General features: G+C 37.1%; 1 protein-coding gene across 1 annotated transcript in view; it reads right to left on the bottom strand.

The window, feature by feature from the left end:
• BNC2 (basonuclin 2) overlaps positions 1 to 26,842 on the bottom strand; it is a 285,256-nt gene that overhangs the window by 240,335 nt on the left and 18,079 nt on the right. Inside the window, 2 exon segments of the mRNA XM_032213999.1 lie at positions 7,186 to 7,204; positions 17,224 to 17,246. Coding sequence (XP_032069890.1) covers positions 7,186 to 7,204; positions 17,224 to 17,246 — 42 coding nt within the window.

Genomic DNA, 26,842 nt, shown 5'->3' with positions numbered 1-26,842 from the left:
TTTTCATACTTACTTACAAACATTGCAACTTCGCCAAGGTCATGATCAAAATTCAGGTGCAACTGGCATATATTAATGATATTTGCACTGTCTTGAGATCCATCCAGCTTCTGACAAGAAACGTCAATGAGGAAAGCCACATGAGATGATCAAGGCGTGACTGATTGCAAGGAAGGATTCCTGCAGAAGACACTCTATGATAGCAGGTGGAAAGATGTAGAGTGAACCCAACTGAGCTTGTATAAAAAGTCTACAAAAGTGCATAATTGGCATGCCAAATGAATCTCTACAAAGACTCTTCTAGCCACAACTGTTATCTGTTCATCAAACAGGAGCTGTGAGTCCAATATTGTACACTGAACAAGGAATTGCCACCACATCCAGAACCAAACAACAGAAAATCATTGGGTGCAAACAACTCTTCATCCATAGCTACTCAGCTAGCAAGAATTGAATTTGAGTTTGTTGTTGTTCCCCATCCAAACCCTAGTAATGGCCAAGAATTTATCTCAACAACATGTTGGTCGGCTATGAAGATGATAGAATTATAGGGAGGGAGGAAAGTCTGATGCTCACTGACAGATTCCCACAATGAAGTTGCTCCCTCTCCCAATTCTTTTTTTTTTTTTTTTTTGCCCACCCACGGTCATTCTGTTTATTTAGATAAGAAAATGTCTCTTAAATGATAACCCAACAGGATACAGATTGTGTAGTAATCCCTAATATAGGTTTTTACCAAGGATGAAATTCAGCCAAGGATGAAATTCAGCAGGTTCTGACAGGTTCTGGAGAACTGGTAGCGGAAATTTTGAGTAGTTTGGAGAACTGACAAATATCACCTCTGGAGGGAAAAGGGATTTTGCAGTATCCTTCCCCTGGAGTGGGGAGGAAATGGAGATTTTGCAGTATCATTCCCCTGCCACACCCATTAAGCCATGCTCACAGAACTGGTAGTAAAAAAAATTGAATTTCACTACTGGTTTTTCCATGTGTTCAATTGGGTTCATTCTACATGTTTTCACCTGCTATCAACAAGTATCTTCCGACTGATGATTAGGAAGAGATTTCAAGATGCAATCTGATGCAAGATCCTCATTATCCATCCAATGCAGGACTTGGTTGAACTTTCTATCAGATCCACCGAGATAACCTACCTGGGTTTATTATTGGTAGACCTGGGTTAACAATGAAAATTGGAACCTGAATTTCTATACTATACTATAAAGTATTCTTATTCTTATTGCTAAGCAATGCAGCTATAAAGGGCAAAATATTCACATGATTCAAAATCATGTGAATCATGTGAATATACCACTTAGCAATGGTAATCCTAGCACTCCCCATTGCCTTGGTTAAGCAAGAATTGTGGGTTGTTGAGCAAATTCTTGGTTGTTGTAAGCAAGCTGGCAGGCAAGTAAGATGCAGTGGGTCGGCACGAGCATCGTGAGACTAGTGATTGCTGCCAGGTAAAGTGAAGGTGCAGACTATTTACTGGAGGGACATCTGGCCTTCCCTACCAGCTTCCCCATTGACTACTTATGGGGAGCCATTTAGGGAAGGTCACAAATTGTAATCATGTAACAGAGTAACCTAACTCTCTTACATAAAACAGCAGTATTACAACAAAATGTTTCTAATTTAAGTCATGAAATGGTCTTTCCCTACTGAGAAGCCAATTCTGAATATATATTTTTTTAAAAAAATAATGATAAAGATTTAAATATGGTTTCCCAAATTTTTTTGTCTACAATCACTGATCAAGAGAAGTTAATCATTCCTGCTCTTGCTAAGAAAATAAGGTGCTTTGAAGAAATGCAAAAATGTCAAGAATATTGACCAAGGAGAAGAACATTATTTCTTAATGGTAGCTTATCACTTTATTTTTAGTGAACTTCTAAGCAGCATATGTTCATAGAGAAAACATCTGAACAATTTCTATTTCAAATACCTCAAAAGTATATTGAGAAGTGTTGCAAAATTTCTTAGTGGGAGTTTTAGACATTTGCATTTAGACATTTAAAATATTCAACAAGCAAATGATTATTAAAACAATCCAGAGCTTAATTAAAACATTTGTCATTACCAGAAATAATTCTGAGGCCTGAAACAAATTGGCTTGAAAACAATTTGTTTAGAACAGATCTTGAAAGAATTGGGAACAATTTCCAAACCTCAAAACATGTTTATATTTTAATGGAATGAAAATCCACTGAGAATTATCTTTAATCAAAAGAGTCTATATATTTTTCAGAAGATACTCACATCAATAACTGCTTTATCTTAACTGTAATATATTTTTATTTTATATCATGACCCATTATCAGCTCAACAATGTCTCATTTTTAATTAACTCTTACTTCCTATGCCTTAAAGAGTATAAACACAGTGCTAATACTGTAATATTGAAAGAATACTTTTGATAATTGAAAAAGTAAGATACCTTTCCCCCTTTTACATAAGAAAAGACACTTTGCAAATATTTACTGAAATGAAATATTCTTTAGCCTAACAAAAAGATACTGAAAATTAAAGCAGTTCAAATTTCAGAAGCAAATTTATTTTCAAAGGTTGGTGTTTTTTTTACAGTTTTTACATCATTATATCAGGGTTCCAAATAGCATCCAAAATTAAATCAGAGTCTGAGGCAAAGCACTCCTCAAAGTTCCAATTTATTAAGAGAGCCATGTTGGCACATCTGGGAAAACCCAAATCTGAAAGATTTCCAGTTTTCCCCACTCAGTTGAAAGTTCAAGATCTTGCCCCCACAACCACAAGTCCATCACATGGTCCAATCTTCCACTGCCAGGCTGGCAGTTTAACCCATCCAGTTCCGGTCAGATGCAGAGATACAAAGACAAAGGATGACCTTGGCTGTCTAGAAAGAATTTTGTTATGGCTATATATCATCTAACTCCGTACAATTCCCCCCTCCCATTTCCCCACAATTGAAAATGCATAATAGAATAATAGAAAGTGTGGCACGCCTAAGGTCCAAAAGAAAAGATGACTGACATATTAATCCTATAAGGACTTTATAAGCTGATATAGCAGAAGGACCAAGACCATCAAGGAGTCCAGGGTTGAACCTGAACCACTGTCCACAACTTAATTCAGCAGCCTTTCTGACCAGACTTGCAAATTTGTTACGCTAATATACTTTTATTTAACACCAACATTATACCAAACTGAGCTACACATTGAAATGTTCACGATAAAGGTAAAGTCTCCTTTGTATCACACTTAATTCCTACATAGTCACACCTTTACATAGTGAATTCAGAAGCAGTTTAACATGACCTTCTTCAGGTCTACAGTCCTGTCTTGTTTGTTTTCTATTCAAATACTAATTAAATTTGGCTAGCCTTGTAAGATTATCCAAGGTCAACAACCAATTACCAACCATATTTCATACTTAAAGCTGTGCAGGTAGTCCTCAACTTGCAACTATTTTTTTATAGTTTTAAGCTACGAGACTAAAAAAATGACATGACCAGTTTTCACACATATGAAAATTGCAGCATCACCATGATTAGGTGATCAAAATTCGAAGGCTTGACCACTGGCTCACCTTCATGATGGTTGCAGCATACTGGACCATGTGATCACCTTTTGTGACCTTCTGATAAGCAAAGTCAATGGGGAAACCAGATTCACTCAACAACTGTGTTACTAATGTAACAACTGCAATGTTTCACTTACAACAACTGTGGCAAGAAAGGTCATAAAATGGGGCAAAGCTCACTTAACTGTCTTGCTTAGCAACAGATATTTCGGCTCAATTGTGGTCATAAGCCAAGGACTACTTGTATACCAAGAAGTGTAATTTATCATTTATAATTAGATGTTGTAAAGGTAAAGGTTCCCCTCGCACATATGTGCTAGTCATTCCCGACTCTAGGGAGCAGTGCTCATCTCTTTTTCAAAGCCGAAGAGCCAGCGCTGTTTGAAGATGTCTCTCTGGTCATGTGGCCAGCATGACTAAATACCAAAGGCACATGGAACACTGTTACCTTCCCACCAAAGATGGTCCCTATTTTTCTACTTGCATTCTTACATGCTTTCGAACTGCTAGGTTGGCAGAAGCTGGGACAAGTAACGGAAGCTCACTCCCTTATGCTGCACTAGGGATTCGAACCACTGAACTGCCAACCTTTCTGAACGACAAGTTCAGCATCTTAGCCACTGAGCCACCGCCATCCTTTTAATTAGATGTTGAATACAACAGACATATGGTTCTTGAAAAACAAGGAATCCTTAGTTCTGATCTTTAGAATTGTGATGAATCCTACCCCCCAGTCCTATGCAAACTCATTTGAGAGAAAGCTGCACTTAAAACTGTATATTATTATATGTGAAATAAACTGTCCTTCTGTGCATGCTGCCTAGTCTCTCACAGCTAGAAAAGAAGTCTATTAAACAGTAGGCCTTTTTTCAAGTGAGCATATACATAATCTGGCAGCAAAGACAGAAGTCTTTAACTTATTCTTTTAAAAACTTGTTTCAACTAATAATCAGATATTTTAGTTATATTAGATTTATAGGTAGATCATAGAATACAAGCCTGTATTCTTTGTAGTACTTATGTTTCACATTCAAAAATGGATTTTTTTATTAATAAAGAAAGTGACAAATAATGTTGATAATATTTGAAATCTCAGGTGGTTATATATTGGTAGGCAAGGGACAGGATAACAGGAAGGTGAAACTATGGTTCAGTAAGGATCTTCAATAGCAAATGGAGAATTACAAATTATCTTGACGGATCAATTATTGTTGATTTTTTCAACCACAAGTGGATATGCTCCATTGAATTGTTATGAGAAAGAAGTAAAAAACAATCACTGCACATTTTGTAATTTAACTCAGCCAGCTTCTTTCTCCCACACCTTATTTAATCAATTATATCAAGATGCCTCTTTGTTCCCATTTTCTTGGTTGATATTCCTGTTTAAAACTTTTGGTTGCCTGTTTCATGACTCTTAAATTTAGGGAGAAAAACTAGTTGTTGGGGTTAGGCAGATCTTTGCTTTTCCCTAAAACCAACTTTTGAGAGCATATCCTGGACTTTGTTCTCCAGAACGTTTAGTTAGCTTATTTTAAAAGTTGTTAATATGTACTGTCACAAAAATAAAATAAGATTAGAATGAAAATGTGGGGTTCCAATGAAGTCATACATCTGGTGTTCTAATAAGCTATTCCAGCACAACAAATCATTGTCAATTTATCCCCTGAGGCTTCAACCTGGATATTTTTAAAAGTCACACTCTATGTGTTAATTGGCTTATCCAATGCCAAGATGCTAGCTTGCCTTATCAGCAACAACTTCTTTTTTTGCTTCCGCGTTTATAATCCTGCCACACAACTGTGTGCATGTTCATTGTGCATGAGCATGGTGTGCCTATGCATATGTAGACATTTGTAAAACAGGATAAGGCTTTGTGCATCTGATAACTATAGTCTACAAACTGCATGCTATGAAATGCATTAGCATTCAAGGTACCAAAGACTTTTGTTGTTTTAGGTGTTTGAGACATTTTTCCCCCCTCACATCTACCCATCAGCTGAGGAAGCCACTGAGATTTAAAGAAAATTATACTCTATGTTCTTAAACACACATCCATTGTCTCAGGCCATTGGACAGGAAACAGAGGAGAGGAGAGCATTTTAAAAAGACAGGGAATTGAGGATGGCCAAAAGCTAGAACGCAGAAATGAATCTGACATGATGATAGGAAAGGCTTTTGCACAGTAAAATCACAAGCACCTTTAGTTAAGGTTGGGAGGGTGTTGCTCACAGCGCCACAGAATACTTAGAATGAGCCATCAACCTGATTCTCTCGGTGCATCCTTATAGTTTATGAAAAATGTACTGTTAAAAAAAAGATACTGTAAATTTTCCACATGCTGAAGAGTATCCATCACTTTAACCACCAACAGGAAAACTAGCTCACTTGAGTATGTACCCTACATAAAGCAATTCCTACTTCATAGTTCAATTTGGAAGTCTCTCCTAAATATGATTTGAAAGTCATGGTCCTAGAACATACCTCCTACACAGTTTTACAAAATTGAAGGAGGTCCGTTCTGCAGTTTTGTTTGCCACTTGTATGACAGCTGAGCCTAAATACAGCTTGATCTATAATGCCTTTTGCATATACTCTATTTGTCTGTTTGTGTATGTTTGTGCACTTCTCTCTGTGTGTGCTGTGAGATGTGAAGCCTATCTCTTTGAGATAGGTTGAGCTGTGAGAGAAAGCCTTTTTCCTTGTTCCTTCTCAGGTGTAAGCTTTTATGTCACAGCATTCATTCTGCATCTCGTAAACCATTTTTGTCCTCAATGCAAATATACAATTTCTGCAGAATACCATATCTCCTTCTACATTCCTTCCAAGATGTATAGCTTTAGTTTTTCAGTATTTTAAAACTTTGTAGCAGAGCTTCAAAAAAATAATAATAATTGGGGGTTATCACATAATATCTTATTCTATGTCTAAAGAGACTTGCTCTTAACTATCATATAAATCATGGCATTTGGGGAATATTCATAATTTACTACAATTGAATAACAATTTACAAATCATTTTTAAAACATGCAAAATAATACGAATATATAATTTGCCACTTTTCTTTTTGGTTAATCAATTACAATGTTTCATGTGCAACATGTCAGAATAAATTCTTATACTGCCATGCATTTAAAATAGTTTGAAGCTGGAAATATACAGCTTTAAATGAGTAACCCTTAGCAAGTATGTGATGCTAATGGGCTTTTCTGAAATCTGAAGGGCTGAAATCAAGATATAAATCATGGTTTTGCTATAGAGCTGACTGTTTTTTAAGTTTACGACTCCATAAACCTTGTCAATATAAGTTTTTAAAAAGCTGCTATTACTATTAGACCATCATAAAAAGTGTAGTAATCAGATTAAATTTATATTTATGACATAATTGCTTGTCTTATACACACAAAATAAATATATCACACAAATGCACATGGACCATTCTGTATATATTAAAAAAAATAATGAGATTCCCAAATGCTTTTAATAGCTTTAAAAAATCTACTATTTAGTAGACAACTCATTGACTATTGCAATAATATAAGCCAATTGATTGCAACCGCTTTTATTGGCACACAGTAATCATTTTTGTAACAAACATTTAAAGAATTGTGGGTTTCAATTGCATATTCAGTGCCCAATACTCTACAGAACTCTGCACCTAATAGAACAGAGACATGCTGATATAATCTGAATATTTAGAATAAGTAATACCTAAAAAATGGATGAGATGACAACATGGAACTTTATAAAAAGTTAGGGTTAGGGCATACCTGTAATGTAACATGAATAACATTAGTAATTCTTGTTTTTAATTATTCATTCTTTCATTAACAACCAAAGTACTTTTTGACATGATTACTATAATAAAGGTTTGTTTAATATTTTGCAAAAAAAAACCTGTTCACTCTAAATAGGTAGTTTCCCCTTCTCCTGCCACTCCATTTACTATTTCTAATAAGTAAAGATGGGATAGTTATGGAGAACTATACATTATCTAATATATGTCATATATCCACCAATGAAAAATACACACTTGAACCCAACAGTCTACCGAATCCATTTTAGTAATCTATACACACCATGTATAAAATCCAACAAAATTTGGTTTGATTAAACACACTAAAGTTTGTTGGATTGCATGATTTATCTAAATTATGGGCACTAGCCTATATACAATAGTTGAACTCTGGTTTGAAAAAATTAGAGCTTTGATTCCTCTTGTGGCATCCTAACCAAACAAGCCACAACTGTTTTGTATTCCCTCTTTAATTAGCAGGGAATGCTACAAGTGGAATATACACAATGAAAAGTGATTATTATAGACTGTACTTTTTCTGTCTTAGTAAAACTGTTACAGCCTTAATTGACTAAAGCATTATTGCCTGTGGAGGTCAATATATATGAACTCATCTAATAATGGTCATGGTGGAACACTGCAACCTGAAAGGTACAGAAATAAAAGGTAAAGAGCATATTTCCATTCCAATATATATTCTCTTTCTTTCTCTGTCTTTCTGTCTCTCTGTCTCACAGACAGGCAGACAGATAGACAGACATTTCATTACCCAAACTAAGTAACATCATCAGTGCTTTCAAGAAACATTTGCAAGAAAACTGCTAGGCTTAGAGAGTATCAAAGTCCCCTCATTTCAACTAAGACCAGTGGTGGGTTCTGGCAGTCACTACTGCTATTTTGCTCAGGGATGTGCCCCGCAGCACACGCTTGATGTGCGTGCATGTACAATACAATAAAAATTGCTCTGCAAATGCACAGAAGCAAAAAAACAAGATGGCGGTGCCCACGGCACTGCCGGGAGAACCGGTTCGGGGGCATGGCAGACCTGGGTCACTGCCGGTTCCAGCGATCCAGGCTGCCAAGCTACTATCGGTTCAGCCAAACCAGTCTGAACCGGTAGAAACCCACCACTGACCAAGACCTACAAATATTCTCCCTTATTGGAACAGGAGGAAATTATTATACATTTACTATAAGTAAAGTTTGGATTTTGTAGAAAAATGGTATTGGAAATTGCTTATGGAATACGATAACAGGAATACATGCAAATTAATAAATTAGATGTTTAACAATGGTTCAGCACCAAACAGTAATTATGCCATTCCCTTGGTTGTTTAATCTTTTTATGGACAAATGCATAAGGAATGTTTGTGGTAATGTTCTAGAGATGTGTTGGTTAAGGATGTGAATATGCACATATTTTTGTAGACAGATAATATCATACTGTTGGCTGAGAAACCAAATATTAGACAGACTAAATGATTCAACATAGGCTAAGGATTGGAAAATTAATGTATCTAATGATGAAATACTAGAGCAAGTAGGTGAATTTATATACTTTAGTAAAACATTTCCCAAAGATGGGGAAATTTATGGGAAAGTGATGATATGTGATAAAAATATGGTCTAGTCTGTTATAAGCAATTAATATTTTTTAAAACAAGTGAAAACAATTTTGTATAAATGTATGTTTCTATCTCCTTTTTATATGTGAGAATTGGACAAGTCAGAAGAAACAAAAGTTGACTGTAATCGGGATGGATTACTTAAGCAATCTTCATGGTATAAAACTTGAACAGACTGAAGCAAGAATGAATGAAGTAATGCAAAAGTAAATGATCTGTATGAAACAAATATATTGAAGTGGTTCGATCACAAAGAAAGATTAGAAGAACAAATGTATAAAAAGACAAAGGAATGATGACAAAACAGAAGACTGAGAAATTCATATTGCTAAGATGACATTTCCAAAAAGAAATGATAAATTTAAAGATTAAAAAGCTGTGGCATGAAGTAGCTTGAGAAATGGTAGAACCAAAGATGGTTTGTAAAGATAGAGAATTACAATAAAAATGTCAGTATAAATTATATTTAGCTTTATTTCCTTTTATGTGTCTTATCTTATGCCTTAATTCCTTTGTCTTACTTTTTAAAAATTCCTTTTCGGCAGTGTGCTGTATTTCTCATCCCAAAAGGGAATGAGAAAACTAAAGGGATAACTAAATGAAGGATGTAAACATACAACACATATATATTCACAGAATACAGAGTATCATGCAAAAAGTTTAAAAAAAAATATTACATACAAGCAAACTTATCCAGGCAGTCACTGTTAAATGAAAAAAATACAATATTCTTGTTAAGAAAAAGTGACAAAAGCCATGTCCATGATCTGCTTTAAAAATGTACCATTTTAGTAAACCTAATTCACCCCACTATCAAACACTTTAAACGAAACACTTGTGTTGACATAAAGCCATAAGAAGTTTGCTGATGAATTTCATTTTTCATCATGTCAAAATGAAAGGTCAGGGTTATTGGGTACACTGAATACAGTTTCAAATCAGAAATATTCTCCCATGTTCTTCAACTATTTATTAATTCAGAGATGAGGGGGAGGGACGGAGGAGAGAAGAGTCAGAGAAAAAAACTATCTATCTATCTATCTATCTATCTATCTATCTATCTATCTATCTATCTATCTATCTATCTCCTTGTATTAACTGTATCTGAAAGCTTAAATTGAGCTGAAGAACATAATCTGTATGCATACACATTTCTTATCACCAAAAGTCTCTCATATTCTCTCTTGATGTGTGTATCTCAATGTGTTAATGCTCAAGTACATATAGACTCAGAGCAAAAATGTTAACTTTGAAAAGAGTCTGAGACAAAGAGAATAGGAACTGAAGATCCTCTAAGCCTCCACCTCTCTAACAACTTTCATTTCAAAATATTTGAACTTCCTAGTTTTTCTATGTAAAATGAATTCATATGCATGAATTGTTAAGTACCACAAATCAAAGGCACAGGAGGGATATCAGACCAAATGTATCTTGTCACAGATTTCAAGCAATCAAGGAGACAATCAAAATGCAGCAGGCTTTTGCAACATTAAGCTTAAAAGTGTAGGACAAACATAATAACTTTTCCATCCCTCAGTGGTTCTGTATTAACAACATTGTTTAAGAGTTTGCTTGAAATTATTTACTGGCACCTAATATAAACGAGATGGTGTCAGAATTGCCTGGCCTGTTTACATTTTTAAAGCTGTACAACAAGAATGTGTTCTGGTCTTTTTGCAGCCTTAACAAAAACACCAAATACTTCTGACCCACATAAACCATTATTGCAAAAAAAATTTTTTTTTTTAAAGGGATAAAGGAATGAGGGAGTAGTAATGGTAACATACAGTACCATGAGCGACTTTGGCCTCCCAGTCAGTGGTGTACAGTTTACAGATCAGTTCTGGCCTTCAGCAGGCAGGAAGAAAAAAAAAAAAGAAAAGCAAAAAGCAAAAAAAAAGGAAAAGAAAAATCAGCTCTGGGAGTGGGTTATAGCAAGTCAGGAGGGTGCCGAGAAGCGGAGATCTGCCAGTTTATATACAAGGAGGCAATTCAACTCTCTTCTGGCGCATTCCTTCACTCTATCTTCCAGCCTCACTGTGTGTGTCTTGTCATATTTTCTTCAGCTGTTAATTGTCTGGAGTGAGAGATTTTAAACAGCCACAGCCAGGGGAAAAGCGAAACCCTTCTAAGTGACTATCGCAGCCAGTCAGCTTCACACACCACTGGATAACATTTTCCAAGGGAACTGTTCCTCTGATAGTTCCCAAGTCTCTAAGTCACACTCCCCACCTCCCCTCTCCCCCCCCATCTCTGAACACACACACTCCCCTTGAGACCTCAGTGCATTTGTGGCAATAAAACATTCATGCAACTTGGAATTTTAACACAATGCCATTTCCCTAGTTTAACCTGAAAGGAATGCACGAGTCACAGCAAACTACATCACCCTGCCATTTAACCCTGCCAAGGACAGCGTTTTTGGCCAGGCTGGGCCAGCTCTGACGGGAAAGGACTACACAGACTCACTTACGGAGCCACCTCAGCTTCCACAACTTGGCCAGCAACTACAGCCTGCTCTCCTGGACTCAGGACTGCAGCTCAACCTCTGTAACTGGCAACATAGTTGTGTCATGGCTAGGACTTTTACAAAGTTTCAACACACAGGAGGAAAGTCCAGCTACAGTTGGGTGGCTGCTCCTTTCTCGGCAGCAGCTCTGATCCCTTGCGAGAGGCTTGGCTTTATTACAAGTGCTGTTGTGATTAAATATTATGGCTCTCATCCAGCAGAGAGAGTTAAACACATTTATGTCTTGCTGATTTCAATGATATTTAAGTGTGCTTAATTGTACAGGGGATTCCGCTCTATGCGTTTAACCCTGAAAATCTTTCCACTTCTTTTAATCTGAGCTTTGTTTTCGTGTGTGTGTGTGTGTGTGTGTGTGTGTGTGTGTGTGTGTGTTTTGTAAATGAGACTCGGTGAGAAAATAGGTTGCAATGATTACCAAAAATAGTGCTGATGAAGCTAGTTATCAAAGCTGACTCGCATTTATAACCTGGCAAGATTTTCTTTTTACTGTTATTTCTTCTGTAATTAATATTTATTTTTAAAAGGGAACAGAAAGGTCTTCTTTATGAATGTTGGGAGATACTGATGGGAAAATGAAGTTCTCTTAACCTCTTTGGGCATTATGTCAGTATTATTCTATTACAGAAAGGAAACATAGTAGCATGAGGAAGTAAGCGATTTTGTACCTATTCATTTGATAGCTTAAGTGATACACACAGAGTTTTCCTTTTGTTTTGAAGTTCAAAAATATTTTCTCTTAGTAAAATCCATGTTTGGAAAAATGGTACACTCACTGCTTTGATTCCATTCCCTACTAAAATTAAATTCTTCTATATATTACTATACTATTACTATATATTACCTAATATAGTTATTTTTTTAAATGTGCATAGCATGAAACAATCACACCACCATGGCTCCATTTGTAATTAAACAAATATAATCTCCAATTTCTGTTCAAGAGAAACTTCTAGAACACAAGAACCATCCTTAGAACATTAGGACTGGCTGTCCAGGAGATTGGGGAAAGACAGTTCTTGTGGACATAACTAATATTCAATTTCAGTCACATTGTTCAGTGGAAGGACAATTGGAATAAAAGGTTCAATTCAATCAATTACTCTAGATTTGAAATTCATATGGCCGTTATAAAATGAAAATGAACTTTCACTGCAATTGAGTATTATCTGTTTCTATTAATTGGTAATGGATGTAGGAAGTTGAACAAATATAGTTAAACTCTTCCAGAGACCTTCTGAAATAGATCCAACAGTTCATGGAGCCTTAAGGCTCTATGATTGTCCATCTTTAAATTGATTGTCCATATCAATTTACAAACATAGGAAAAAAGATATTTATAAATGCTAGAAATTATATAGTGAATATTAATGTATTACAAGAATGTCAGATTGGAAGATCATGACATAGAAAATCTAGCATAAAGTAGGCTGAGCAAATCCTATTTTTGATCCATATCGTCTGTGTGTGTATGTCTGTCTGTGTGTGTGTGTGTGTGTGTGTATTCATCCATAAGTACATACTATCTCTTTCTACATTAATATGCAATTTAAAATGCATGAAAATACATCTGAACATATATTTGATATATTTGTATATTCAGAAAAAGGCCATGCTGCAATGTTTGAAGACTGGTGATATTAAATGGATAGCTATATTCCAATTCACAGATTAATCTCTGAGGTGCGGATGACCTATTTACGAGGTTTCAAGATACATCTGGTCTTTTACATGACACAGAATGCTTGAATAGATGAGATTTTGGACTGACCCAAAATGTTTTTATTATATTTTATTACACTTTTATTACTCTATGGATGTTCCAGGAGCCACTCCTGGAACAGAGATGGCCACAAGACTGAGCAGGACTTATGTTTCAAATAACTGAGAATAGTTCATCTTCCATCCTTAAATTCCTCAGGATGAGAAGTGGCCACTGTATTCTTGCAGCCCTAAAATTATGTAAAGAGAAGACAGTATCACAACTTCTTTATGACGCCCAGCTCGGCCCTTTCTTCAATTTTTCACCTTTACAACTTGTTTAACCCACATTTCTAGGGCTTCAAGTCCCAACTTCATCTTTAACACCTAGCGGCTCAGACTATCATATCTTCCACTTGGCATGCCCCATTAACTATGGATGACTTTCAGTCCACGTGGACTTTTCTTCAGGTCTCTCATTCATCATGGGATGTGATCAGGCCAAAGCAACCATTAAACAGTCTGGATCTAGCCACATCTGCCACCTTAGTTGCCATGAATCGAACAGGTACTCTGCCTCCCCTATGGCATACTTAAGTAATCTCAAAATTCCCAACCACCAGAGGTCCTTTACTATGGCAGGATGACATGCCTCTTCTCAGCTATCCTTAAAGGCTGATACAGGAAGATTCTCCACCCTGAGATGCTGGACGCCCCAGATCAATAGAGCATGTGCCCCGAAGAAGGAATGGAAAGATTTATATTCCCTGCACACAACTGGTCATTTGCATTTTTTTAGAGTCATTTGGAAGTTGGAAGTTTGTCTGTAACTTCAGGGTTAGGACAACTCCTCCTCAGGGCAAACCCCACAAGCAGCTTCAATGACTCTCTAAAAGAATGCAAATGACCAGCTATGTGCAAGGAATATAAATCCTTCCATTCCCCACCAGCTAGTCAGAGTTAAAGAAGCTTCTTGGATGAGAAGTGAAATGTCTTCAAAGAAAAACAAGGAAGTCCAGTTGCCTCTTGGAAAAAAATGCATCTTTGGGAAAACCATGACTTGGACAACTGAGAATCTCCATAGACAATAGAGTGTGTGCTTCTCCGGTGCCTGTATTACAGAGACATTTGTACTATAGAAACCTTCATCTTGCTATTATCGCATAAATATGCAGGATGAACAAGACAATTCCACATGTCCCTCCTGCTCTCAAATACTAATCCTACCACAACACATAATGCTGCTAGATTCTGCATAGCAGTGCTTTAAATCCGTCAGATAATGACCCGTGCCATAAACTAATCTTAATAACCATCTAGTTCCTCATTCTAGAATGCTCTCTATATTGTGATACTTTTCTTCTGCCATATACAAAACTTTAGGTTTCCCATCTAATGCTCCCACTGCTCTTCTTAGATTCCTTTTAGACTCTTGTTTTTCCACATATACATTTGTTTTATCTTTTATTATTTGTTTAGCCTTTTATGTATATTTTAATGCTTATTAAATGTACACCTCTCTCTTTATGCTGGTATTTGTCCAAAATATAGATTTGATTTGACAGGATAACAGAGTGGGAGGAGAATTTGGAGGTCTTCTAGTTGAACATGCTACTCAGGCAGGAAACCCATATATCATTTCAGACAAATGGTTGTCCAATCTCTTCTTTAAAACTTCCAGTGTTAGAGAATTCACAACTTCTGGAGGCAAGTTGTTTCATTGTTAATTGTTTAACTGTCAGGAAACTTCTCCTTAATTCTAGGTTGCTTCTCTCCTTGATTAATTTCCATCCATTGCTTCTGGTCCTTCCCTCAGGTGCTTTGGAGAATAGATTAACCCCCTCTTCTTCAAGGCAGCCCCTTAGATATTGGAACACTGCTATTGTGCCATCCCAGTCCTTCTTTTCATTAAACCTGACATACCCAATTCCAGAAACCATTACTTCAAATATTCCTCATTTGTTTTACAGCCAATATGGAATGATCATGTGATTTGTATCATATCATATGGAGATGTGATACAAACATGGGAGTGCATAAATCAAAGGGCACAATGTATGAAGCTGTCATAACTCTTTTGGTATGGCATATATCTCTGCTATATGCAAATCATGCAGCTCATTCATTTGAACAAGAATACAAAAACTATGGATAAAACAACATGAAATATGACATCATTTTTACACCCTCAGACATGAGTAGAGTACCTCTTTTGCACTTTTGGAAACTTCTTCAGATATCCTCAGGTTATACTCTTCTCACTGATATGACGTCAATTAAGGGATGCTCCCCAGAAACATGGCTCATAATGATGATAGGTTGGTTTAGGTTTATTGGATTTATATGCCGCCCTTCTCCCAAGGACTCAGGGTGGCGTACAGATAGTTTGGTGCTTGGTAATATCTAATCCAAATCTAAATCTAGTTACAACTGAGTAATCTACATTATTTATAACTATATCTGTGTGTATCTACCGTATTTTTGGAGTATAAGATGCACAAATATTTTGAAGAGGTAAATTAAAAAGAACGTTTTTGCACTCTGCAGACCTCCCAAACCCTATGCACACCTCATTTTTTGTGAAAAACAGGGCATGCAGAGAGTTTGAGAGGTTTGCAAAGTGCTCCTGGGGGCTGAGGGGGCAAAAAATGACCTTTTATTCACAAAAATGGGCCAGTTTTTTGCCAAAAAAGGGCATGCAGAGGCTTTAAGAGACCTATAGAATGCTCTAGGGGTTGGGGGGGGGACTAGCAAAAAATGCCCCTTTTTCCCCTCGTTGTTGCCCTCCCCAGCCCCCAGGAGCACTTTGCAGGCCTCCCAAACCCTCTACACATACATTTTTGGCAGGGTCTCATGATGCCAAAAATGCTGTATTCAGTGTATAAGATGCTCACAGATTTTCACCCTCTTTGGGGGGGGGGGTCTTATGCTCCGAAAAATATGGTATATAGATCTTGCCATATAGTGTTGCTATATCTGTATGTATCTACCATATTTTTGGAGTATTGGTGTTAGTCTTAATTCGGCTATACTTCCAGAATTTAGCCAGTGGAAAGAAGTCTATTCTATACTATGATTATCTCTAAAATTACTTTTTAAATTCACCTTATTAATAATATTGGTCATCACAAACCCTGCTGATAGCTAATAATTTTTCACAACTGCTCAGAAAAGGTCTATAATAATTTACTAGAAATTAAGCTTTTAAAATAAATCCTAAAATCCATTTTCCTAGGTTTTTTTAACAATTGAGGTATGAAGATATTTAAGCAATGTTATTATCTAAATTTAAATTTATTTTCTGTTCCTTATGCTCCATATAGCGACACAGTGGCTCAGTGGCTAAGATGCTGAGCTTGTCGATCAGAAAGGTCAGCAGTTCAGTGGTTCGAATCCCTAGTGCTGCGTAATGGAGTGAGCTCTCGTTACTTGTCCCAGCCTCTGCCAACTTAGCAGTTTGAAAGCACGTAAGAATGCAGGTAGAAAAATAGGGACCATCTTTGGTGGAAAGGTAACAGTGTTCCGTGCGCCTTCGGCATTTAGTCAGGCCAGCCACATGGCCATGGAGACATCTTCGGACAGAGCTGGCTCTTCGGCTTTGAAATGGAGATGAGCACTGCACCCTAGATTCGGGAACGACTAGCACATATGTGCGAAGGAAATCTTTACCTTTATGCTCCATATAAGCAAAAATGAAACTAATTTCAACACATTAGCCATTCATTCATACTAAAATTAATTGGACAAGTCATGCATATTTCAGTGGCATAAGGCTGAAGTCTTCTGCCTGAGACTCGGTGGAGTTTACTTCTGAGAGACACATATTTTATTGCAGTGTGTTAATAACTTTGGCTAGACTAGGCCAAGCGATTATGATGTGCAAACCTTATTGGCCAAAAAAAAAAAAAAAACTAGTCCAGCTTCAATAGATTAAAAAAGTGGCTCTTCCTGGGGAAGAAGAAAAATCTATGACCAATATTGAAAAATGGTTTCCTTCTCCAGAGATCTCCACTCTCCTCAACAATGAACTGGAATCTGACGTAGCATATTCATGACCCCTGAATTTCTGTAACAAAATAATTTGCTAATTGTCATATATTCAAATACATACACACAAACGTTTCTTTATAAACATCTTGGAATAACAAATGTAGCCGCATTCTTCAACACATGTCAAAATTAACTGCAATTATTTTTAGTAGAAGTCCATGTGGAACTAGCGATTTGATTCATATCTGGGGACTATTCTGTCCCCTCAACAAAAGCAATATGGATTCCTTCTTATTCAGAACTTGGACCCAGTTCAGGGCTAGGAGCCAAAAGAGACAGCTGCAGAGCCTTGAAAAGAGAGATAAGTGAGGGAATCTATGTCTCTCAGTTAGGTTTTCTCTTTAGGTACTCCTAGCCTGAGAAAGACAGGCAGCCACCTCTGATCACCGTCACCCAAATATGTAGCCAAAATCAAAATAGTCCCACAGAGGCTTCAGGAATCTAGAGGTCAGGGGTGGGATTCTACCACTTCAGATCAGTTCGGCAAACTAGTAGCTCTGACGATCATCTAGGAGAGAACTGGTTCATCCCAATGATCAGATGGGCCAGCCCACCTGCCCGCGCTATTTTCCTACCTTTATCTTCTCAGCTGATTCATGCAACAGAGCAGATTGTCTCACGAATCAGCTGTGTTACTACTCCAAAGAAACCCAGAAGTGAAGATTTCCTCAAACTGTGCTTGTGCACACAGCAAATTTCACGATCACCGAACCAGTTATTAAACTGGGAGGATCCCACCACTGCTACAGGTAGGCCTCCACTTAGGAGACCACAATAGAGCCAAAAATGTCTGTTGTTAAGTGACACGTTTGTTAAATGAGTTTTGCCCCATTTTACAAACTTTCTTGCTACAGTTGTTAAGCGAATCACTACAGTTGATAAGTTAGTAAGACGGTTGTTAAGTGAATCTGGTTTCCCCATTGACTTTGCTTGTCAGAAGGTCACAAAAGAGAGTTGCATGACCTTGGGACACAGCCATGGTCATAAATATGAACCAGTGGCCAAGCATCTGCAATTTTGATCACATGATCATGGGGATGCTGCCCAGGTCATAACTTTGAAAAACGGCTGTAAGTCACATTTTTCAGTGCTCTTGTAACTTTGAATGGTCACTGAATGAACTGTTGTAAGTCGAGGACTACCTGTATAAAGGCACATAAAATAATACTCATATTCGGTGGAAACTAAGAGCTGATACAATTGCCAAAGCTCCTTGCCATCTTCTCATTAGCATAGATTTTGCTTTTGGGAAGCTTGAAGAGAGAAAGCCAATGGAGAAATGATGTACCCCAAGTAATGACTTTTCACCATCACCATAATTTCGGCTTCACTAGCACTGAGCTGGCCACTCTTGCACTCCCCAGATGTGTATCCTATCTGGTAGCAGTCATTTTCATGCAGGGAGGGAGAGAGGGTGGGAGGGAGGGAAAGAGCCATTTACCCATCTCCTGAAAAGGGAGAGGAGCAGGAGGAGAGGGAAGGGAAAGGATAGGAAAGGAGGGCAAAGGAAGAGAGAGAGGAAGGAAGGAAGAAGAGACAGGGAGGGAGGGAAGAAGGAAGGGAAGGAAACTGTGTGTCAGGCCTGCATTTATATTCCTTTTAGAATTTTGGCCTGCCATATTTCTTATTTCATTATGCTGTTTCTTTAAGTATAGTCGATGGGAGGGGGGAATAGAAGGAGTAGGATTGTGGAATGTATTGTTTTTCATTCTTTACTAGAAGTCAAGGCCATCCTTTGTCTCCACACTTTCACACCTGACTGGAAGCAGTTAGGCGTAGACGCCAGCATGGAAGAAGAAGATTGGACCATGTGATGGATTGTGGGTGTGGGGACAAGATCATGAACTTTTAACTGGGTGGGATTCTTATGTAACTTCCAGAGTTGGAATCCCACAGCACAATGCCAACATGCCTGTCTTATTAAATTGGAACTTTAAGCATAGTTTTGCCTTCGACTCTGATTTAATTCTGCATGGTATTTGGAACGCTGACACTGTGGTTATTCTGTTTCTCTGTTTAGATTAGGAAATATCTCTAAAATGATGATCCCAAGGGGTCACATGTTATTTAGTACTACCCATGTTTCCTAGATGTGCCAGAAGGTCCTTCCACTTTCACAACCAATTTTGGGAGCAGGAGAAAGTGGATTTATTCTATTATTTTTCTTTACAAGGTAAGCAAAATGCATTGGCCTGCTCAGCTAGCAGTATAGACACTTGCCTGAACTATTTTAGGGACTTCCAGTGCAAAAGCTACATCTCTAAGGAATAGATATGTTTAATAGGACTTACTGCCAAGAATAAGTGTGTAGATTATAACTTCAAGTTTTAGTGCACTTAACAATGAGGAAATGTCTTGAAACTCAGGAGAACTTAACATCTCAGAAGAAATACCCTAATATTCTTAGAGAGTAAGTGTTTCATACTTTAAAGCCTTCTCAGCCCCTCCCTTCACTGCTCTTCCTTAGATTCATCGCTCTTCCTTCATTGTATTCTAGATTAGTTGTTTCACCTAATAAATATCATCACTTTGTGAGCACATGTTTGAAATTGTTGCTTTTCAGACTTCCTATGGAGTTTCCCCATGGAATTGCTGATGATACTGATATTAAAAAAATGAGAGGAATTTAGTTTTAGAAGGATAAACTCTATCTTTTCCTCCCTCTGAGGATTCAAGAGAATTTTGTGCAATAATGACTTTTTATATATTATTACACAGTAACCATAATTTCTGCTCCTTTCCTATACAATGTCAAAGATTTATCTTCACAGTCATTCAGATGGCCCTCTAAGGCAAGCCTCTACTATTAAATAAGCTTGAAAAAAATGAGGTACACTTGTACTAGCCCAATTTAAAGAAACAATAAATAAAATTATAAATGCATAAATGGCATCTCATGGATCTGGTTTGTCTTACATGGTACGACACACTCATTGTCCTTGACACAAAATAATTTGTTAGCATAAAACCATAAGTTTGTTTTCCCATGTTTTAATTTTTTTTATTTCAACACCAATTTAATTAGCTCATTAAACACCTTGGAGATACAAAATTGTTTAATCCCTTCACCTCAGCCAGACCACACTAATTTAACTCATTCTCCTATCAGCAATTATTTACCAAAGCTTCCCTGGTGAATTCCTACTAAGTTCCTTCCTATGAGCTTCAGCATGCAAATCTTAATTGTTCAGTGTGTATTTCTGGTTGAATGTACCTCAGACCAAGGAACATGACCTCCTTGATTGCAACAACTATCGTTAAAGGATGGGTAGCATAAAACTATTGCATAGTATATAGGAGTTAAAGGTAAGGTAAAGGTTCCCCTTACACATACAGTAGGTGCTAGTCATTTCCGACTCTAGGGGGCAGTGCTCATCTCCATTTCAAAGCCAAAGAGCCAGGGCTGTCCGAAGACATCTCAATGGTCATGTAGCCGGCATGACTAAATACCAAAGGCACAAAGAGTACTATTACCTTCCCACCAAAATGGTCTCTATTTTTCTACTTGCATTTTTGCATGCTTTCGAACTGCTAGGTTGGTAGAAGTTGGGACAAATAATGGGAGCTCACTCTGTTATGTGGTGCTAGGGATTTGAACTGTTGAACTGCCGACCTTTCTGATCAACAAGCTCAGTGTCTTAGCCACTGAGTCACTGCGTCCCTATAGGACTACAATGCTCTTTATTTGGGGGGGGGGAGACAGAGAGAGAGAGAGAGACAAAGAGAGAGAAGGAGAGGGAGAGAGAGAAGAATTTTCTTCTAAAATAAATGATGCAAAGTAGTGCATGTACAGTCTGAACTTGTTGTTATTGGGAAAGAGTGTCTTCTTATATCTGAGTTTCTTGTAACTTTTTCTCGACTCCACTACAAGGGTTTCAAATGTAGGGGATGGCATGGTTACAATAACCAAGAGGCTATTATGGAAAAACAAAAGGCAAGAGGAAGAAGTTACAAAGCAAAGTCAGCTGTCTGCATAAAATAAAGTGAGTTCTACCTGTGAATATCCCTAACAATTGTAGAAGCTGAAAAGGTGTCTTTAGAACAGAGTTCAGAAAAGATGCATGAAAGCCAAGATCTGAGTGAAGAATGTAAGGGATGCCACTTCATTATAAGAAAAATGGGGGCGTTTTATCACCCTACATCTTTCTCGGTTTGCCATGGACAGCATATAACCAGAACACGGTGTGGGAAATAGCCTAGTACCATAATGAAACAGAAGAGAATTATGCATCTAGCAAATCATTTTTGAATGAAGCAGGAAAATTATACTTTCTGTTCTGGTTTGCTGCCAGTAATTAATTCAGATTCTGTGCCAGTTTCCACAAGCCACCATATTATAACAACTTAGCTATAAGTAAAGACATGATTTATATACAATTATAACAAAAAAACTAATGTATTGGTAAATTGCATTTATCTTGATATGTATACATGTATACAACTTTCCTGCCAGCAACACAGAAATAATCTCTTATTCTGGGCTTCTTTTCTTCTTAGTTCAGGTTAGACTTCCAAGTTCCCTAGAGTTTCTTATCCAAATACAAACCCAGCCTAACTTTGCTTTGCTTCATAGCCTAGATACTGTAAGGTTGACTATCTGCTGCCATCAGCTGAAATGCAACATAGAGTACAATACATATGATTCTTGTAGTTCAGATAGCAATGATTGGGTGATAGCGTACATCTCCCAAAGAGAAAATTTAAAATCTAGGAACTTACCCTGAATTTCTGGCTTAGAGCCTAAATCTACCAACAGAAAAACCCACATGAATCAAATTTGGAGAGAGGAGGTGATTTCATATGTCCTTTTGTTGGTGTATTTCAAAATATACAATGTACATTGCTAATCAATTGCATCCTTTGTCCAACCAATCAATATAAAAAAATAAAAGAACCATCAACCAAAACAAATGATAAGAGGAATATCGTTTGAAGACAGAAAAAAGATACAACCACAATATATTTCTATTATAAAACCTCTCTTGTAGGATTCCAGAAATGTTGCACGTTAGCATTCTAAGAATACATAAATCAGAATACCATCATTGTATTATCAGTTGTAAATGAAATGAAATTTCCTGCTAATTTTATGAGCATAACCTTTTTTACTGGAATAATTATATTACTAAAGTAGTTTACATAATACCTCACATCATTTCATGATCCATGAAATGCCATAGCATTGCAATATGTAGAAACAGAAATGAAGCAGAAATAATAAAAAGAAGACATTTATAGTTGTTTTTATTAAAAAAAGAAAACATGCCAAAACAAAATTAAAGTTGGGTTCCTACAATGTCCAAATGACTAAATAACAATGTGCATTTCAAAGGGCACAAGTGCAAAGCATTGCTGGTCTTTGTATATGTGATTAGCTCCACATAAGAGCCAGCTATATTGCATTGAAATAAACCTTTCAGATGTCACCATCATCTCATGGTGAGATACAGCCCCAAGATAGAAGAAAATCTCAGAGGAGAGGAGAAGGAGAGGAGAGAGGGAGCGATGAGGAAAGGAGAGGAGAGAAGAGAAGAGAGAAAATATGAACTCAGTACATAATTGCATAGATATCCTGAAACTCCCTCATTTTTCTGTATTTAACCAAACACATTTTACTAAGGCATCTCCTTTGGTTAATGTACGGAGATGATTCATGCTACAGGAATGATGCCCCTTTTCCTACATTTGCATTTAGCTTCAGTGACAAAAGAGGGGTGTATGTGTGTGTGAAAGCAGGCTGCAGCCCTGTGTGTGGCCAAGGCAGCAGGAAGCAATGGAGGGAGAGGGAGAGAGAAAGAGAGAGAATGAGCCCAGTATAACAGTAGAATAGGCAGCTGGCCTAAGATGCTAATTCAGCGCTTTAACAAATCAATGCCACTTGAAAAGTACAATACGAACCCTCACAGGGTGGATGTCAGGGGACTCAGAAAATGCATTCTCAAGTATTTCACATTAAGAGGGAATAATGTGTTAATTTATAACTCTTCACCCTATACACTTGGATTATCCATCTGTGTCAGCTGTTTGACTTCTTAAATTTATCAAAAACACGTGCAAAGGGAGTCATCTTCTGCTTAAGCACTGGGAAACGGAGCTCAAATGGGGAGGGGACGACCCTCTTGAGGGGGAAGGGAGTGAGAGGATTCAAAAGGAAGGAACAGCCAAAGGAAGGCCTGTTACCTATCAGTGGCTGATTGCCCTGAGCACCATCAGTCAAAAGTGGCATCCTGTAAAGAAGAGAATCTTGAATTAGCAACCAAAGGTGCCATCACCAATATTCGCTTGAAGAAAACTCCAGGAGCGTCATGTAGGTTAAGGCCATTATTAAATAGTGGACCACAATGAAAATCACTGCTTAGTGAATAAACGTTGTTGTCCTTCTTGTGGACAGTAATGGAATGTCAGAAACACAGCACAGAATAGAGAAAGCTATCGGGTGTTGAAAGAATTACAATATTTGATGCTCAGATACAGAAAAATTCTTCTATGCATTCTAAAGGATGCCTAGATCTGCCTAGTAGGATAAGATTCTATGTAGCCTCACTGCCGTTAGTCCTTAACATGATTTCAAAAGTGTCACCTTTGCAAATGGATATTAGTCTTACATCGATAACGATGTAGTCTAGCTGTTTATTCTGCATGCAACTTGATTATTTTTTTCTTGTTTTACAAAAGAAAAGAAACATGTTACGGGAAAAAAATCTTGCCTAATTTCATATCTAATTTGTATTCCTTAAGCTCAACTGCTTAATGCTTAGAGGTTACACTCTCATACCCCGCTTCTAGTTCATTCTGTTGTTACGCCTTGATATGTATAAAATCAAATCATTGTTGACTAAATGTCAATATATTAGATAACAAAAAAAAAATATTGGGAAAAATATAAAAGGTAAGGGTTACATTTTAAATCCTTCCAAATGAGAAAAATCAATTCTGAAGTCTTGATTTCTAGTACAGAATAGATTTATAAAATTGAGTATATTCTTTTTTTAAAAAAATATCTATATATTTCAAAGCAAAATTAAGAGAAATTGTTGATGATGTTATACTGCAAAAGACAGACCTCAGGTACTGTGGTTTGGAAATGAAAAACAGCTTCCTCAATGATTTCAGATTGTTAGCTCCACTTGACTATGTTTATGGAGAGGGGGTAGCTTTACAATAAATGCCTAGGTCATTGTGGACATATTATTGTGTGCACATCAATTATGCACTCAAAACAGAAACAGACACTCTCTTATTTTCACAACATTCATATGTAAATAATATGCTGATGAATGGAAATTAGATGCTACAGATGAGTTCTAAAGTAGACATTTTTCCATCTACTAAAAAGAAGAGGACCAGCAACTGGTTCAGGAAAGAGAGGGGAACGGGTATCGAGGCAGCCTGGTACTACAGAAAGGGCTTGGGACGCCGGGGGGGGGGGAGCGGTGGCCGACCTCCTGGGACCAATATCCTGTGAACAAAAGTGAGATTCAAGGAGAATTGAAACAGATTCTTGGCGAAGGAAAGGAATGGGGCGAAAGAAGATTCTTGGTGCACATATGCAAAATCAGAGCAAAATTAAGTAACCACCTAAAATATGTTTTAACTTTTATGGAATGGGGGAATAAGATGAACAATAGATTTGATTTGTTTTAGATTTCTGCAACACCAAATAATGTACTGTACTTCATAGAGGTGTGTAATGTACTTGGGATATTGAATTGTTTGTTTTTAAATATGACCCAAACTACCAGTCTGGTCCCTCTTACATTAGACATAAATCATGATTTACGTCTAATTTCCTAGAGATTCCCCTAATATAAGCAATCTATTATTATAATTATAGTACAGTTAATTCCTATTTCTCTCCCCTTTGCCCACAGACTGACTCACCTAAGGGGTTAAAAGACTACAGTGCATTTGTGACTTGTCAGTGACATATAATACCTGGGTCCTTCATGCAATCAACTTTTACTTGACATGTATTTGCTCATCACAGGACCCGTATTACTACTGGGAAAATGAAGAAAAACCTAAATTAACACTTGACATTCAATATGGTCAAGTCCTTAATTGGCTGGGCTTCCTGAGAAAGCAATTTTCTATTCCCCAAACTGTTCGTGTGTCATGTGTGGAGTGCAGCTCTTGGCCATCACTGCTGTCCCTCGCTCACTCTAATGAGAGCAGATGAATTAGTGCTACGTGACACGATTTTAGCAGGGCGCTTTCCCCCTCCCTCTCCCCTCACTGCTATTTTGCTGCACAAGTGACAGCTGTGCAGCAAAAGCAGAGGAAAAGGCTAAAAGAAAATCCTACTTGCAAATAGCCACATGGAGACGGTTTGTTGAACATAAATATAGCTTAAACTGTTTTGCTTTATCTTAAAGAGTCCTTTCTTGTAATAGGTGCTTATTATGGTATTTCTGAGTGGTGGATGGGGGTACCTTAAGGATCAATTTAATTCACTTATGTTAGCTGCTGGGAGGCCACATTAACTTTCAGTCCTTTCACTTGTTCGTGTATTACATTGCACATAATCCTAATTAAAGAGCAATGTCTCTCGGTTGTCTGTAGATCTGGCAAATATTTAATAATCCTTAACATTTATTTAATGGTAAAATGTACTAATGCTACACATTCTGAAATAAAACATGCAACTGAAACTCAGAAAGAGATTATAGCAAGAGAGAATAGATATAGGTGCACAGATTTATTGTAGGTAGATTTACAATGTATCATTAATCTGGAGCAGCTTCACATTTTCCCGCTAACAATAATGTTTCAGTCAATGCATATACTACATAGTCAAAAGCCCTGGAATATTGTCAGTTTCTGGTTATTAAAAATATTTATACATGAATTCCTTCAAAATAAACTAGTGTGGGATATTGACAGGTGAAATATCTGTGTGTGCAAAAGTTATCCATAAACATATACATACCTAATAACATTATCTAATAAGCTTACCTTATACAAGTCACCCTCCATACTTTAATGATTAGTGAATTCCTAATTTGTCAAGATTTTGGTTTTGGCTTCAGCACTTGAACCCAAGTAAAGTATGTCTAAAGGTTTTTGTGCATTTGTGCAAAATAATTAAATACTATAAAAATTAAAAGTCAATAAAATATAGTACACATCAGATAACCTTTAAAAGGTTACCTTACTGTTTATCTTGACTGCTTGAAAGGAGAAAATTAAATGTTTTCCACAAACATTGGAGACAACAAATTTGTCATATTTCATTAGAACAATGTTAAGCCCTGTAAGATTTATGTCACTTTTGACCTAGGTTTGAATACCCTGTTTCCCTGAAAATAAGACCTCCCCAGATAATAAGCCCAAGTAGGCTTTAGAGTGCATGCGCCCTCCCCCGAAAATAAGCCTACCCCGAAAATATTGCAACACAACAGCAGCCATGAGGTGACCACGCTCGCCACCTCCTGCACCCAAAAATAATAAGACCTCCCCAAAAATAGGGCCAAGTGCTTATTTTGCAGGTCAAAAGAAAATAAGGTCCTGTCTTATTTTCGGGGAAACACAGGGAATATTTTTTTAAATATACAATTTTTTCAATAAGATTTCTAAGAATA

This window comes from Thamnophis elegans, chromosome 3 (genome assembly GCF_009769535.1).
Source record: "Thamnophis elegans isolate rThaEle1 chromosome 3, rThaEle1.pri, whole genome shotgun sequence".
Taxonomy (NCBI): Eukaryota; Metazoa; Chordata; class Lepidosauria; order Squamata; family Colubridae; genus Thamnophis; species Thamnophis elegans.
The sequence above is the reverse complement of the archived record's forward strand: the minus strand, read 5'-3'. Positions and strand labels throughout refer to the sequence as shown.